This window comes from Cyprinodon tularosa, unplaced genomic scaffold, assembly GCF_016077235.1.
Source record: "Cyprinodon tularosa strain WSP-4 unplaced genomic scaffold, ASM1607723v1 ctg241, whole genome shotgun sequence".
Classification (NCBI taxonomy): domain Eukaryota; kingdom Metazoa; phylum Chordata; class Actinopteri; order Cyprinodontiformes; family Cyprinodontidae; genus Cyprinodon; species Cyprinodon tularosa.
This window is the reverse complement of record NW_024038899.1, coordinates 716,734-731,004: the sequence shown is the minus strand read 5'-3', so window position 1 is coordinate 731,004 and position 14,271 is coordinate 716,734. Positions and strand designations below refer to the sequence as shown.

The window sequence follows — 14,271 nt, the reverse complement described above, 5'->3', positions numbered from 1 at the left end:
AAGCGTTTTGACCAAGCCTTAGGCTCCAAACTGTTAGTTACTTAATCCCTTCCTATTTCTTCTCCTTTCTTAATAATTTCTTTCAGTGTTTGTTTTGCCTCGATGTGCCGTACCTTTGTTCCATTCCTCCACTAAAGAGAGGAAGAGATATCTACCATTGGCATATATATATATATTTATCAGGGGTGGAACGGTTCACAAAATCCACTATTCGGTTCGGTTCATGGTTTTGTGGTCACGGTTTTCGGTTCGGTTAGCCCGACATGTTGGTTGTGTTGCTGTTAGCATAAACAAAACACGTTGCACTATGCTTGCACACTGTTGCACTTTTATCCACAACTTTCTTTTTGCCGTCTTCCAACTCTTGTTGTTTCCCACTCGCCATACCCACACAATTCTCCACAACAACTGATTTTTTTCTGCTACATCCGGCTACGCTGCTTCGCTTCTTCTTCTTCTTGTTTACTAATGGTGGTTGGCTTTGGTCGCAGTACCGCCACCTTCTGCTCTGGAGTGTACACGGAATGTAAAGGAGCCGCGCATGAACCGAACGCAACACACGCGAACCGAACCGAGACAGTCGAACCGAACGGTTCATAAGGAGTCCAAAGAGGTGCCTGGCCTGCATATAAATATTTATATGACTGCGGTATTAACCTAGGTGCTGCATTGTAGAAATTTGTGCCAGGTATATTCAACCCCAAAGACTTTCAATGAGCGCTAAAAACTACGACCTCGTAAGACACGATTTTCTGTTGGATTGGATGCAAAATCAGATTCTGTGTTTTCAAGGTTTTGCACAGCTACATGAACACTCAAGGCAGAAAGGCTAAAAAAATACTGCTTGAGCATAGGCAGCATGATATTATGAAATATGTAATTACAAAACTATTGCTCAGTATTGAAGTGATATCAATTAAACCTTATTTTAATGGTCTCTTTTGAATCTAAATATTCCCACTCCAGATTCAGCTCCTCAGCCACTAAAAACAGATCTGTTTTATGTTACTAAAATATTCAAGAGAAACTTAAATCACACAATGTCAACAATAACAGGCCAAAGTTTGAAAAGAAAAGGAGACTGAATATTGGCAACTCAGATCGGTGCATGTCGATGAAGAAAGTTCCAAGATGCTTGGAAAAAATACAAATAAAATGACTCAATCCATCTGAACAGAGCTTAATATTTATGTAAGGAAGACAGTAACAATTTTTTGTGCAGCCTATCTTTTAAACTAACAAAAGCTGCACTATGGAGGAAGTTCAGAGAAGAACTGAGTGTAAATGTGTGTTACCTTCTGTGCCGGGCTGACTGCAGGTCTGGACATGGTCTTCCGGGCTCTGTGTACAGTAACAGGTGGTGGAATTGTGACAGAACTTGAAGCAAATCCATTTTTAGAGTCCGATGTCCCCTGTCCTGACAGATTCCCCGTACTGGGGGCAGTCCTTAAAGCACCTGAGCTCTGCGCACACCCTGATGCTGAGGTGAGCAGAGGTTTGGCTGTTTGTCCCCCTGTCGGCGAGCCCGAAGGCAGCCTGTTAGTCCTGAGAGGGGAAGCTCCTGAATCGGGCGTCATTGCAGCGTTCGTGTCCTGCTGCTGCTGCTCCTTATCGAGAATGAACCCATTGCTTCCAGTTACAGATCCATGTGGCGTCTCCGCCTCTGCGGAGCCATTTTCATTCACCAACGGCAGAGCCTTAGTGCTGCTTATCGTCAGGTCCGTGTGCCTCCCATTGTCGCTTTCTGCGCCGTTAAGCATCGCCTCTGCTGCAGGGGGAGAGCCGTGTCCTGCTGCTACGTCTTTGTCCTTATCTGATTTAGACAACAGTAGAAATAAAAATGTTTAGTAATGAGACACTGAATCCAAACATCTCAGAAGTAAATCTGAAGTCTGACCTGACTTCTCCTCTCTGTAGCTCAGGTGATCCAGTCCTTCTTTCTTTGGGGGTGCAACGTTATCCACGGCTAAACCAGCGGGCTGTGGATAAAGTATGTGAACCATTAGTAGCCAGTTAAAAAAAACAACAATACCTTATAGAAGTCTCATCCTTAAACCTCAGAGGCCTTAATTATATTTTCTCTACAAACCTCTTCCTCCTCACTTTGAAGATACTATTTAACATCATAACAAAACTTTAACTCTGATTTCTGGATTACCACCAAAACATTTGACTTTATTTGAGCTACTCATAGCTGAATCTCCTGTAGTACCTCGGGAAAATTGTTCTGTGTAAGAGACAAACTAATTGTTGCGTCGATTGTAGCATTAATCAACTTGAAGCGAAAATCTGTGAAAATAGCAGCAGAGAGATTTCCCAAAGGAAGGTTGGCATGTTTGGCCTGATTGAACACATCCATGCTTTAGAGAGCAGATCAAACCGGTTCAACCAACCGGCTGCATTTTATTGGATTCTTTTATAAGATCCTATTCCTTAAATGCAGTGTTCATTTAATGTTCATGTTTGTTCCCCTTTAAGAAAGATTCACTCTTAGAAAATAAAGAACTTCTCTTATATTTCTTCTGTAGCAAATGTATGGTTGATTGGGAAAATGATTAAGGGTTGTTCTTCTAAGCAGGTCAAAATATCTATAAAGTGAAACTATTTTTGAGCTTGAGATTTACTAATTTTTCTATTAATACAAAAAAAACGAGGAACAAGAAATAAAATCTGACAAAAATAGCTCCAATTTATGCATCTTAACCCCTGAATTAACCAATTTCTTAGATTTTTTGTATTGGCATTAAGGGGAGAGTATGGTGAGCAAAAAGATATGACACCGCCATCTTTCTGAAATACCCAGCAAATCTAAAACATCCATCAATCATTTCTAACCTCTTGCAGGAAAATCCAACCCTCTTCCCCTTCAGGAAAAAAGGCATAGATCGCTGTAGGCTGAATGCACCCATCTTTGTTGCAGACTCTACAGTTTTTGTCAGCATTTCAGCACAAATATAAAAAGCAAGACAGGCTTGGATCGGCCTGACCTTTAAAAACATCCAGACAAGCCTGAATGACGAGTGTTAGGGCCCCCCTCCACTCCATTTGAGGCTTTTAGGAGGCCAAACAAGGCCAGGTGCAGACACATGTAGAGAACAGGATCAGGAGTCTTTCTAAAGACAGAGTACAGTGTCATTTCAAATTGGCCAAATCAGAAAACCAATAGAACGTCGAGACACCCAGAGGCTGCACATTGACAAACCCATCCGGACACTTTCTAATCAAGGCCATCTCATTTTTTCCCCAGACAGCCTGAGTCCTGCATGCAAGACACACTCTACACAAACCATCAGGACAGACATCCACAGTCCACCTTACAACGAGTGATTAAGAGAACTTAAATCCAAAGAAGACCAGCACCTTGTCAATCAGTAAGAAGCTTTGCTCAACAGCTCCTCTGTGGCACAGAAACTGAGGCTGTTTCCCAAAGACCATCCAGTCTGAGTGGAGCTTGACCTGCTGCAGGAACACCTGGGAGTGGAAGGACTGGAGGAACCCTGCGGTTTCCTCTATTTAATCAAAGAGCAACACAAAAAACAGCTTCGTCTCTCCCCCTAGTGGTGAAAAGTGGGACTGAAACTGAAGTCAGAAGGCAGGGAGAGAAAGAAGGGGGAAGGGAGGCAGAGAAAGCTTTCTGCAGAGCTCCGCCATTTCACAACTAGACTGTTTACTGACATGGCCCGGCCATTGCAGCAGCTTTCCACTAGATGGAGAACTGAAGGGGGTTGAGAGGCTTATGGAATAAAACGCTGAGGAATCTCCAAATGTAAAACCAAACCTGAGGGAAATGATTAGCAGAACTAAAGGCCTCACCTAACATAAAAAGATGGTGGATTAGACTAAATGAATACCAGAGTCAATACTGCTGTTAGACTCTGAATATTACACCACCGTCTCTTCAATGTGGGGTGAGGCTGGTATGTCAAGGCCTGCCACCTATCTTTAGATCTTTCAGTCACTAAATTATTCTTTTTTTCCAAACAGGAGGAGTTTAGAGAGCTTTGAATAAAAAACATTTTATTGTAATTATAACTCCATCCATCCACCTCAGACCAGCTCTCCTGTTCCTGCTTAAATAACGAGCCTTCCCACACCCTGATGGTACAAACACCACGTCTTCAGGCTGTTTTCCTTTGAGATTAATAAAGCGTTTTGAATTTAATTTGAATTCAAATGTATCCTGTTTGTTTGCAACAGTTGGTAATGGTACGGTTTATTCACCCTCTCCTGCAGTTCCAAAACATGGCTGTCCCAGTATTTAAAAAGCAAGACAAGAGGATGTGAGGCAAGACGAGCACATTACAGTAAACGAGGAAACGGTTAAAAAAAACAACTTATATGTAAAGACAAATCAAGTTTAAACATTCTTGTGGAGCTATGCAAACTAGTGAAGAGATAACGGTCTACAACTGAATTTAAAAACCAAAACAGCAATGACACCCCATGCACCTGCTTGCAGTTTCTTTTTCTTAATCACAATGTTGGAGCAATACCATCTGGGCAAAGTAGATGTGAATTAGAGAGAGACAATGCCTTTTTTTTTAGGGTTGCTGCAGATTATTTTGAGTTTTGCAGCGTCTTTATGCAGATGTTGCTTTTTGTTTTACTATATTTACAAAGTAAAAATAACAAAGTGATAACAGTTAGAAAAGTCTCAATGTAAACAAAAATAACATTTATTAACAAATCAAACAAAACATTAACAGTGGATAGCAAATGGAAGGATGTGGCAACGCATGTGCTTCACACGATCTAAAAAGTAGGATTGCTGAATGCACTAATGAATCAGTGAAAGCCTGCGTCAGCTGATATGGATTCAAGAAAAAACCTGAATAATGACCGATGTGTATGTCACTCTTGCGTGAATTTCCTTATTTTAAATAGATCTGTGCATATTTCTTTGAACTGGAGTAGCAGTTTTAGGGCTGGGCAATATATTGCCTTTTTGAAAAATATCTTCTTCTTTTTTTTCAAAAGAGAAAGGAGAGAAGTCTATATATGTTTGTATCAAATGGTCTACTTTTTAATAGTATTATACTGCTATGAATTCTTGCCATTTCTGACGTGATCTCATGTTAATCCACAGCCGTTTGGTTTGAGTTTTGAATCAGAGGTGTCTCGTTATGATTATTTTATGGATAAATATCTTATATATAGCCATACAGTCCAAAAATATCTAGATTTTATTTTTGGTTCATATGTGCAAATCTTTTCTATTGTTTTCACCACTATTAGCCCTTCTTTAATAGTCCAAAAACTCATCCTGTTCTTATCTAACGAAGATTCTTCATTTTTGCAGAGTACCGTACATTGTTTGTGGCAAACTTCAAACACGACCAATTAGTACTTTATTTCAGGCATGGTTTTATTCCTCCCACCTCTTCCATAAACGGCAGATATTTGGAGAGTATAACCTAGACTTATCCTAATAACAGAGTATGGTTTTCCCCACGGTTTTATAGGCCAGGTTGGTTGCCATTACTTGTCTCCCACCACTGCCAGAATAATACACCTTTCCCACTGGCACAAAATCCCATTTAAACCCAGAAAAAAAATCGACTTTTAGTGGCAGTGGGAACAGGTCAGAGCTGCGTGTCCACCCAGGTCAAATGACTTTGCATTAAAATCGCCTCGGCTCTGATTGGCATGATGTTGGAACACCGGAACCGGGTTGAACTGCTAATTTACGTGACACGATTGAACACAACATGGAGACGTCAACAAGCGTCTGATCTAACAAGCCAAAACAAGGTCTGTTTACATTCTATAAACACGGAGCAGCACTGGTCAGAGAGATTTGGACAGATAATAGAGCAAAACAATAGAGCACACCGACTACACCTTGCTTCCTTACATGTTGCTTTCCATTGTTTACTTTCCTGATTTCTGTTGCACTGGTGACAGCATCAACCCTAACCCAGCATGATGGTGCCACCAGACACGTAGTCGCAGGGGGACAGACGCCACGCAGCTTGCTAGCTAGGGGTTAGGCTCAGCCTTTTCTGCTGGTGGGAAGGTAGCCAAATGTCAATTTTTAGCATGTCAACCCATATTTGAAAAACACGTTAATCCGCTTTTTTCAGAGGGAGAGAGGCTTAAGTGTTGTTTTTACATAACCGTTTCTCTATACAATAGAAACAGTTGGAAAATACATGATCTGTGATGAAATGAGTCAAAACACTTAACTTTCGTTTCCTATATGATCAATACAGGAACAGAAGAGCAGACGAGTCAATATTTGTTTCTACTTATCCACATGCTAATAACTTCTTTAAAATTTTCAAAGCTAAATGAGCTGTGGGTATGATGATCCCGCTCGTATACTTTTTTGACAAAAGAGGAGAAAACTAGATGAGGTAGACCCAGCGCCATGTAGCTTGGATGTTAGCATGTCGTCAGAACAGCTTCATGGCAGCAGTGACGGTAAAAATCAGCCTAGGGTATTTAACTTATAACAATGAGTTTGAACCTAAATCTTTAAAATGGTTCTAAAGGAATGAGTCAGTTAAGATTGTTTTGTACTCAATGAAAAAATATATATTTATATATTATGCTTTGTTTTATAGTTGTGGCATTTTCTTAATAGGGTTGCATTCACAAAAAAACAGAATTTTAAAATCGAAAGTTCTTAATCGTAGAGGCATTTTACTTTAGTCGCTGATAGTGGGTTTGATACCTCACAAAAGGGAAAGTGTTGTAGCTAGCACACAGATCCGTGCTGACAACCTAGCATTTCTATACAACAGTAATGTCTAGCAACGAAGGACTCTGACCAATAGAGCATGTTGGGCCATGAAAACAATGAAACCCTGAAGCCAAACGTATATATGGTTGTGGTTCGTGTTGTGAAAAACTGTAAAAACAAAAACAAAAGAGCAGTTATGTTAGGAAAAAAAAAGTCACAATTTCGGCTATAAGCATAATAGCTTAGCACTAGTTCTAACCTATGCTTTACCAGTTGTTAACTATGGAAACAAAATTTTTCGGCTATGAACAGGAAGAGTTTTTTTTTTTTACTTTTCTAATAGCTCTTTGTGCTAGGGCTGGGCAATGTTTTTCCATTTGCAGTGTAATCGCAATTTTAAAAAAAAATGTTCATCGCAGAAAGACATAATTTTGGATATATTACATTTAACAAGAGTGACCTTCTCATTCCAGAGCTTCACGAGTTTAATTAGGGCTGGTTTTCGATTCATATTTCAAGCACAGATTAAATTCCAACTTTTAAGATTCAGGATTGATTCTTTTCGATCTGATCTTATTTAAACATTTCCCTAGCTGTAACCTGAATTTCATGGCTACTAGGGGTGGAATGGCTCACAAAATCCACGGTTCGGTTCGGTTCACGGTTTCGTGGTCACGGTTTTCGGTTTGGTTCGGTATATGTTTATTGTTACACCGAAAAATAAAAAAATTTATACAAATTATAAAAAATTAATGAAAAAAATGAAAATTTATAAAATTAATGAAAAAATCCAAAAAAATTAATGAATTGTAATTATTTTTAATAATCCGCGGAAACCCTGGATCATTTCTGCATGTTTTGCTGCTTTAAATTTAATCATCTGGGGCATGCCCTCTACGATCTCCAAGGAACTCAGAGCGGAGCGGACGGGAGCCACAGAGCAGCGGGGCGGAGCGCTGACGGAGTATGTGGGATTTCGGGGTTAGCATGACATGTTGGTCATGTTGCTGTTAGCATAAACAAAACGTGTTGCACAATGCTTGCACACTGTTGCACTTTTATCCACAACTTTCTTTCCGCCGTCATCGTAGGTCACTCTAAATGCAAAGTGGTCCCATACAGCAGACCTATAAAGTGCTGCTGGCGCGTCTTCCAACTCCTGTTCTTTCTAGTGGTGGGTATTGCCAAAGGAGTCGCCTATGAGAAAAAGGAGCAGCGCATGAACCGAACGCAACACACACTAACCAAACCGAGACAGTCGAACCGAACGGTTGGGACGGTTTTCATAAACCATTCCATCCCTAATGGCTACAGAGTAAATTTAGTTTCATATTAACATTTAACAGCAAATTAATCAAGTAGTGGTAGGTGATAGCTACTGTAAGGAGAGTAGGGTTGTCAAAAGTATCGAAACTCAAAAAAGTATCGATACTGAAATGTTGTATCCGGATACAATACTCGTTTTTAAAATTATCGATACAGTGCCGTCACCGGTGGCACCTAAGCAGTCATTCATCTAAAGTGCAGAATAGAGGACAATGCACTTTCTGAACACTGTGTGATTTAATAATTCTGTGCTTTTTTTCGGTTTCAGACTTTTTTTTTGTAAGAGGTGCAGCTGCTAAGACTTATTTTTGTTTCTTAACTGGTTTGGCTAGTGTCATTGTTATGTGAGCAAAGCATAGCCAAGGAAGGAACACTTAATTTGAATTTTATAAGTTTTTTATCAAGCTTGCATAATTTTATGCACAGCACACAACCTTTATTGTGTTTATTTATTGTATTTTATTTATTAATGAAAATATTTCTGTTGAATTTTGGAGTCTTTGTTTTTATCCTTGTGGTATCGAAAATGGTATCGAGTATCGAATATTTTCCTTGGTATCGGTATCGAGTTGAAAAGTTTAGTATCGTGACAACCCTAAAGGAGAGTTAAAAACACAATTTAGTTTTAAATCTATCCTTAGTTACATAAATCGAACTTTAGAATTAGTTTTTTTTACAATGCATAACCATGATAATGTCATGAAAACAATCAAAACCCTGGCGCCAAACATCTAAATGCTTCGGCTTAGCAAAGAGGACAATTGAAAGAAAGTTAATTGAAAGAGAGTTGCAACTGAAATTTTGGTTGAAAGAAACAACAACAAAAAAAAACAACACAATTTTAAATGTCAGGTATGATATCTCTGGTAATTAGATAAAGGCAGGCCTCAGAAATATGCAGCAGGGGAAACAAAACACAGCTAAACAAATGGACCTTCTGCAGCTGACACAGACTTCCAGAAAGCTTTAGAAAAATTTTAAACACCCAAATGATTCCCTGTCGTCAGCCAATGTGCAGCCTGTGCACATAGGCTGGCCTTGAAGTGATCAGTGTGCTAGTTACCTGTTTGCACTTTTTTAAAAATATTACTTGTTTTACATTTGAATTTAACCAGCATTATATTGCTTGTTTCAGGATTCACTAACTGATAACGGATTTAAAGAATATAATCTAACTGTAAAAAACTGATATTTATTCACTGCAATTTTTTTTTGTTAAAGTATTTTAAGTGTATGTCTTGATGTAAGACTTACTAATTGGTAATAAGAGATAACAATGACACATAATTAGTCAAATTTTCTTATTTGCTGTCAACATTTAACTTTAAGCAAAATCAAGGCCTTAACAGCACCCACCACCCAAGCATGGTCAGTTTTCTGGATGAAGCCCTGCAGAGTTTCCAACCTTAGCTACAGATTTCTGAAAGGCCTTCAGTGTCATCACCTCATTATTTCTCGCCTGTTTATAATGTCCTCTTTGGATTAAACTGAGCTCTGACAAACCTCTTACACCGTCCTAAACCCTAATCCTTCTCTAAACTTTTACACAACTTTCTACCAAATCCGTCTGCTCCGCTCCTTTATCTTCTGAGGCCATCAAAAGCAGCTGAAACTACACTGAGAATAAACAACATACATGTAGACTCTTTATTAATCCTGTGAATTCTGAAGTTAAACGATTGGATTTTATTTGGAGGCATCAGAAAGAGGTTGTTTGCACAAATGTTAAAAAAAAGATCTGTGTGATTTCCTTCCAACTTAGAAATTCTGCTCCACTTTATAATATTCTCTCTCTGCATCTTTCTCAAGAAAATAATAATCCAATGTAGAAAAGACAGAGTGTAAAATAAAAGTATGTTAGTTTAAGAGCTCAGGATACACATTTATTGATCCCACAAATTACGTTTTCATCTCCTCCTCCTTCCTGTCAGCTCAAACAGTCAAATTATGCAAGGATCAACCAAACCATAGAATAACCAGACCAAGTGAGAGGGATTAGTTCCATATTTACATCAATGACTTGCCCGCTGATGCATTAACATTTGAGAAGAACAAAACATGCAGGTATGTCTATAAGAATCAATCAAGAAGGCAAATCAGAAATATCCAACTGCTAATACAATGAACTCATCCTGACACACAAACAGAATGTAATCATGATATGAAGACTAATTAGAGACCTCGGGAATGACATTATAGGATGAAAAGGAAGACCACAGGGAGGCTGCAGTAAACAGATCGTCTGGGGATCCGACTGGTGTCCCCCTTTGAGGAAATGTACAATCAATGATCGCGTTACTCATGTTTTCCATTATGTGTCACTGCACAGGAGTTGCAGGGTGGCATGAATGCAATCGCCGCTTCCCTGCCACTTTGTTGCAGACTTTTCAATTTTTGACAGCATTTCAGCACAAATATGAAAGTAATAGAACCTCGGATCAGTCTGACCTTTAACAACATCCAAGCTGTTAATGACTACTGTTAAAGCTCTCCTCTACATCATGTGAAGCTTTTAGGAGGCCGAACAAGGCCGGACGCACATGAGGATCAAAAACAAGAGAGATAAAGCAGATCTGGAGACAGATTTTTCCTAAATGGAGAAGCAAATTGTGACCCAATTAAAAAACCAAAAGGACACAGAGGCACCTGGAAGCTGCATACTACTAACTCATTTGGACAGTTTGTCATCAAGGCCTTCTCTCCTTTACCAGACAGTCTGAGTCTTCTCTGCAACCCAGGCCCAAATTACACAAGCAAAAAGGCCAGAAATCCACAATCCTTCTAAAAATACGTGCATCAGAGTCCCTGAACCCAAGGCAGACCAGCACCATGTCAATCAGAGAGAACCTTTGTCAATCAGAGACAGCTTAACCACTGCTCTGCAGCACAAAAACTGAGACTGTTTCCCAAAGACCATCAAGTCTGAGTGGAGCTTGACCTGCCGGAGGAATACCTGGAAACAAGAAGACCAGAGGAGCCCTGCAATTTCCCTGCTTTTGTTCTAAGAAAAACACAAAACCAACCTTTTCTCTCCCCCTAGTGGTGGAAAGTGGAACTGAAACTGAAGCCAGAATGCAGAGAGGGGGGAAGGGAGACAGAGAAAGCTGTCTGTAGAGCTCCGCCATTTCACAACTAGACTGTTTACCGACATGGCACAGCCATTGCAGCAGCTTTCCACTAGATGGAGAACTGAAGGGGTTGGGAGGCTTGTGGATTGGAACACAGAGGAATCTTCAAACGTAAAACCAACGCAGAGGGAGATGATCAGCAGAACTAAAGGCCTCAGTTAACATGAAAAGACAGTAGATTACACTAAATGTGAAGCAGTATCTTTGAAGACATTTTACCCTTAATGGTTTAGAGCTGAATACCAGATTCTATATTGCTGTCAAGTTTGGAGTACTACAAATACTTTTGTATTTTAAACCAGAACAATCCTTTATTGTCTCTTCAAGATCAGGTTTAGCTGGTATGTCAAAGCCTGCGACCTATCTTTTGAGTCATAGCTCCAAAACGTAAAGTATCCAAGCTTTTCACAAAGAGAGTTTACATTGAAAGAGACAGAGGCAGCGTCTGCAGGAGACTACATTTACATTCACTTTTTTTAAGCTATTACACTGCTTTAATCATTCCTTGCTATGCCTTAAAAATTTAATATGTTTTACTGTGATGGTTCAGATATTCCTTCTGCTTTAGGTCTGTTAGAATCATCATTATCAGAACTGTTTTTAGTTAGGTCTATAGGCTGCTTTGCCCACACACACATTTCAGCTCTGCCAACAGCTTCCCATGGGTAAGGGATATAAAAGCTTTGAGAAGGCCACCACGAAACAATGACTTTGTTTTCCCTGAGCCACTTTGCAGTTAAATTGTTATTCTTGTGCATCACCTTCATCTTAGTAGCTGATGTCTAGAGATTCTGTTTCAATTTGTCAACCTATTTTGTGAAGTGTGATAGTCCCTCCTTCAGTAGAATGCGTCAACAACATGATGCAGCAACCTACATACTTCATAGCCATAAGATGTTAAGATTTGCAAAATGTCTGCTTTTACGTCCAAATGTAAAGGTGGTCACTGTAACAAAAAACACATTTTAGTACATGCCCACATGAAACTGGGTGTAGAAGTGTTGACCAAGCTTCTATTCATGTCCCCATGAAGCAGGAGCAAAACTAGCTATATTTAAAACCTGCACCTGTTGTGGGAAATTTTAAGGCCAGCTCCCAGTGCCGGCTCGGTGTGGACAGCCCTAACCACTCAACTGACTAAAAATTGGAGGATTTATAAATGCATGCAGGTAGCTTACCAATCCATCAACACCAGCAACTATGGTGGACTTCAGAGTTGCAGCTGTGCTTAAGGAGCTATTGAGATTTATGCTGGATTTTATCCCATTTTTAGTTTCTCTATAGTGTTTAATAGGGGTGTAAATCACATCCATCATGGCGATTCGATTCAGTATCGATTTCCTGACCCAACGATTCGATTATTTTCGATACTCAAGAATACACCACGATTCGATTCGATTCGATTAATCGATTAAAAAAAATTTTATTATTATGTTTTTTACACCTTACAGGCTAAACAAAGTTTCAAGTTTGAAATAAATCAATGAAAGCTGTAATATCGTTATGCATTTTTTTAGCGCCACCGCAGCACGGGAGGTAGAATTACGCCCAGGAGCAAATGGATAAAAATAGACCGGAGGAAAAAAAAAAACATGAATCGATCATCATGTGGACGTATCGATGCATCGGATCGTCGGCTTTTGGATCGATGCATCGATACAAAACGATTATTATTTACACCCCTAGTGTTTAAGTAGATGTGCCAGTCACCAACAAACAACGTATTTTCTCTCACGTATTTGATTTTAACCCCATGGTCTTCCTCTTACAAAATTTTAATCCCCATGTGAAAATCTTTACTTCTGCGGCAGCGTTAAGGTTGTTTTTTTTCTTAATGCCTCTATATCCAATGTGTTTCTGGAACATTGCTTGCAGCATTTCATACTCCATGCAGCGTTTTTACCAGCTGTAACCAATGTTCTCCAAGACTCTAGGGGGCAGTGAAAGACACTGATTGTTAGGTTTACAACAACACATTACATATAAGCCAGGCATATACTGTACGATTTTTTGCCCTTTTCTCCAGTCGTTCGAGAATTTGTCGATCTGGCCAAGTTTCAGTCTCATCGTGCGTCCTGCGTCGTGTAGTATACAGATAGTATACTACATGATGTATACAGGTAACAAGGTGTGATCAGCCTCTCACGACCACCTCAAATCAGGAATCGTAATGTCAGGAAAAAAATCAAACATGTTTGAAATTCAGTCAGCCGTCATAAGGTGGACAAATCCTGCTGTTAAAGCAGAGCTATGAGTCGATTTCCCAGAACCTCGAGCACTGTGCATGTGCTAATAAGGGAGTTCTGCATCTTTTTCTTCCAGACTGACGAGTCCGGCCAGCGTCATCTCTCGACGCTCAGTCCGATATGTGGGTTTTGGATGTTGTGAACAGGTAGATCGCATCAGAGTGTTGGGTCGCACACTGTGAGAATATACATTGTAGGGATGGAACGGTTTATGAAAACCGTCCGAACCGTTCGGTTTGACTGTCTCGGTTCGGTTCGCGTGTGTTGCGTTCGGTTCATGCGCTGCTCCTTTTTCTCATAGGCGAAGCGTGTACACTCCAGAGCAGAAGGTGGCGGTACTGCGACCAAAGCCGACCACCAGTAGTAAACAAGAAGAAGAAGCGAAGCTGCGTAGTCGGGTGTAGCAGAAAAAAATCAGTTGTGGAGAATTGTGTGGGTATGGCGAGCGGGAAGGAACAGGAGTTGGAAGACGCGCCAGCAGCACTTTATAGGTAGGGCTGGGTGTTGTTCAAAAATTTTCAGTTCCGGTACCAATACCGATACCTTCACTTCGATACCAGTTCCTGAACGATACTTTTTTCGATACCAGTTTTATAATATCAGTTCGAAAAAAAAAAGAAAATTACACAACATAAAAAAGTACAAACCTTGAGTTTTATTTTATGCTCTGATTTTTCCATGTACATTTTTCCTCTTACATAAAAAAAATTTTCAGTGTCCAATATTCACTGTTACATTGTGAGGACCTTTTTACTGACCTACGATGACGGCGGAAAGAAAGTTGTGGATAAAAGTGCAACAGTGTGCAAACATTGGCAACATGTTTTCTTTATGCTAACAGTAACATGACCAACATGTCAGGCTAACAATCAACATATACCGAACC

General features: G+C 39.8%; 1 protein-coding gene across 3 annotated transcripts in view; it reads right to left on the bottom strand.

The window, feature by feature from the left end:
• Window positions 1-14,271, bottom strand: part of ehmt1b (euchromatic histone-lysine N-methyltransferase 1b) — a 63,553-nt gene that overhangs the window by 31,730 nt on the left and 17,552 nt on the right. For 2 of the 3 annotated variants that reach the window (XM_038287616.1, XM_038287614.1), the window contains exons 2-3: window positions 1,898-1,979; window positions 1,296-1,813 (exon numbers count right to left, since the gene is read on the bottom strand). In XM_038287616.1, coding sequence (XP_038143544.1) covers window positions 1,296-1,813; window positions 1,898-1,979 — 600 coding nt within the window. Of the gene's footprint in view, window positions 1-1,295; window positions 1,814-1,897; window positions 1,980-3,360; window positions 3,451-14,271 lie in introns of those variants that run through there. The other variant, XM_038287615.1, reaches the window with a different exon arrangement.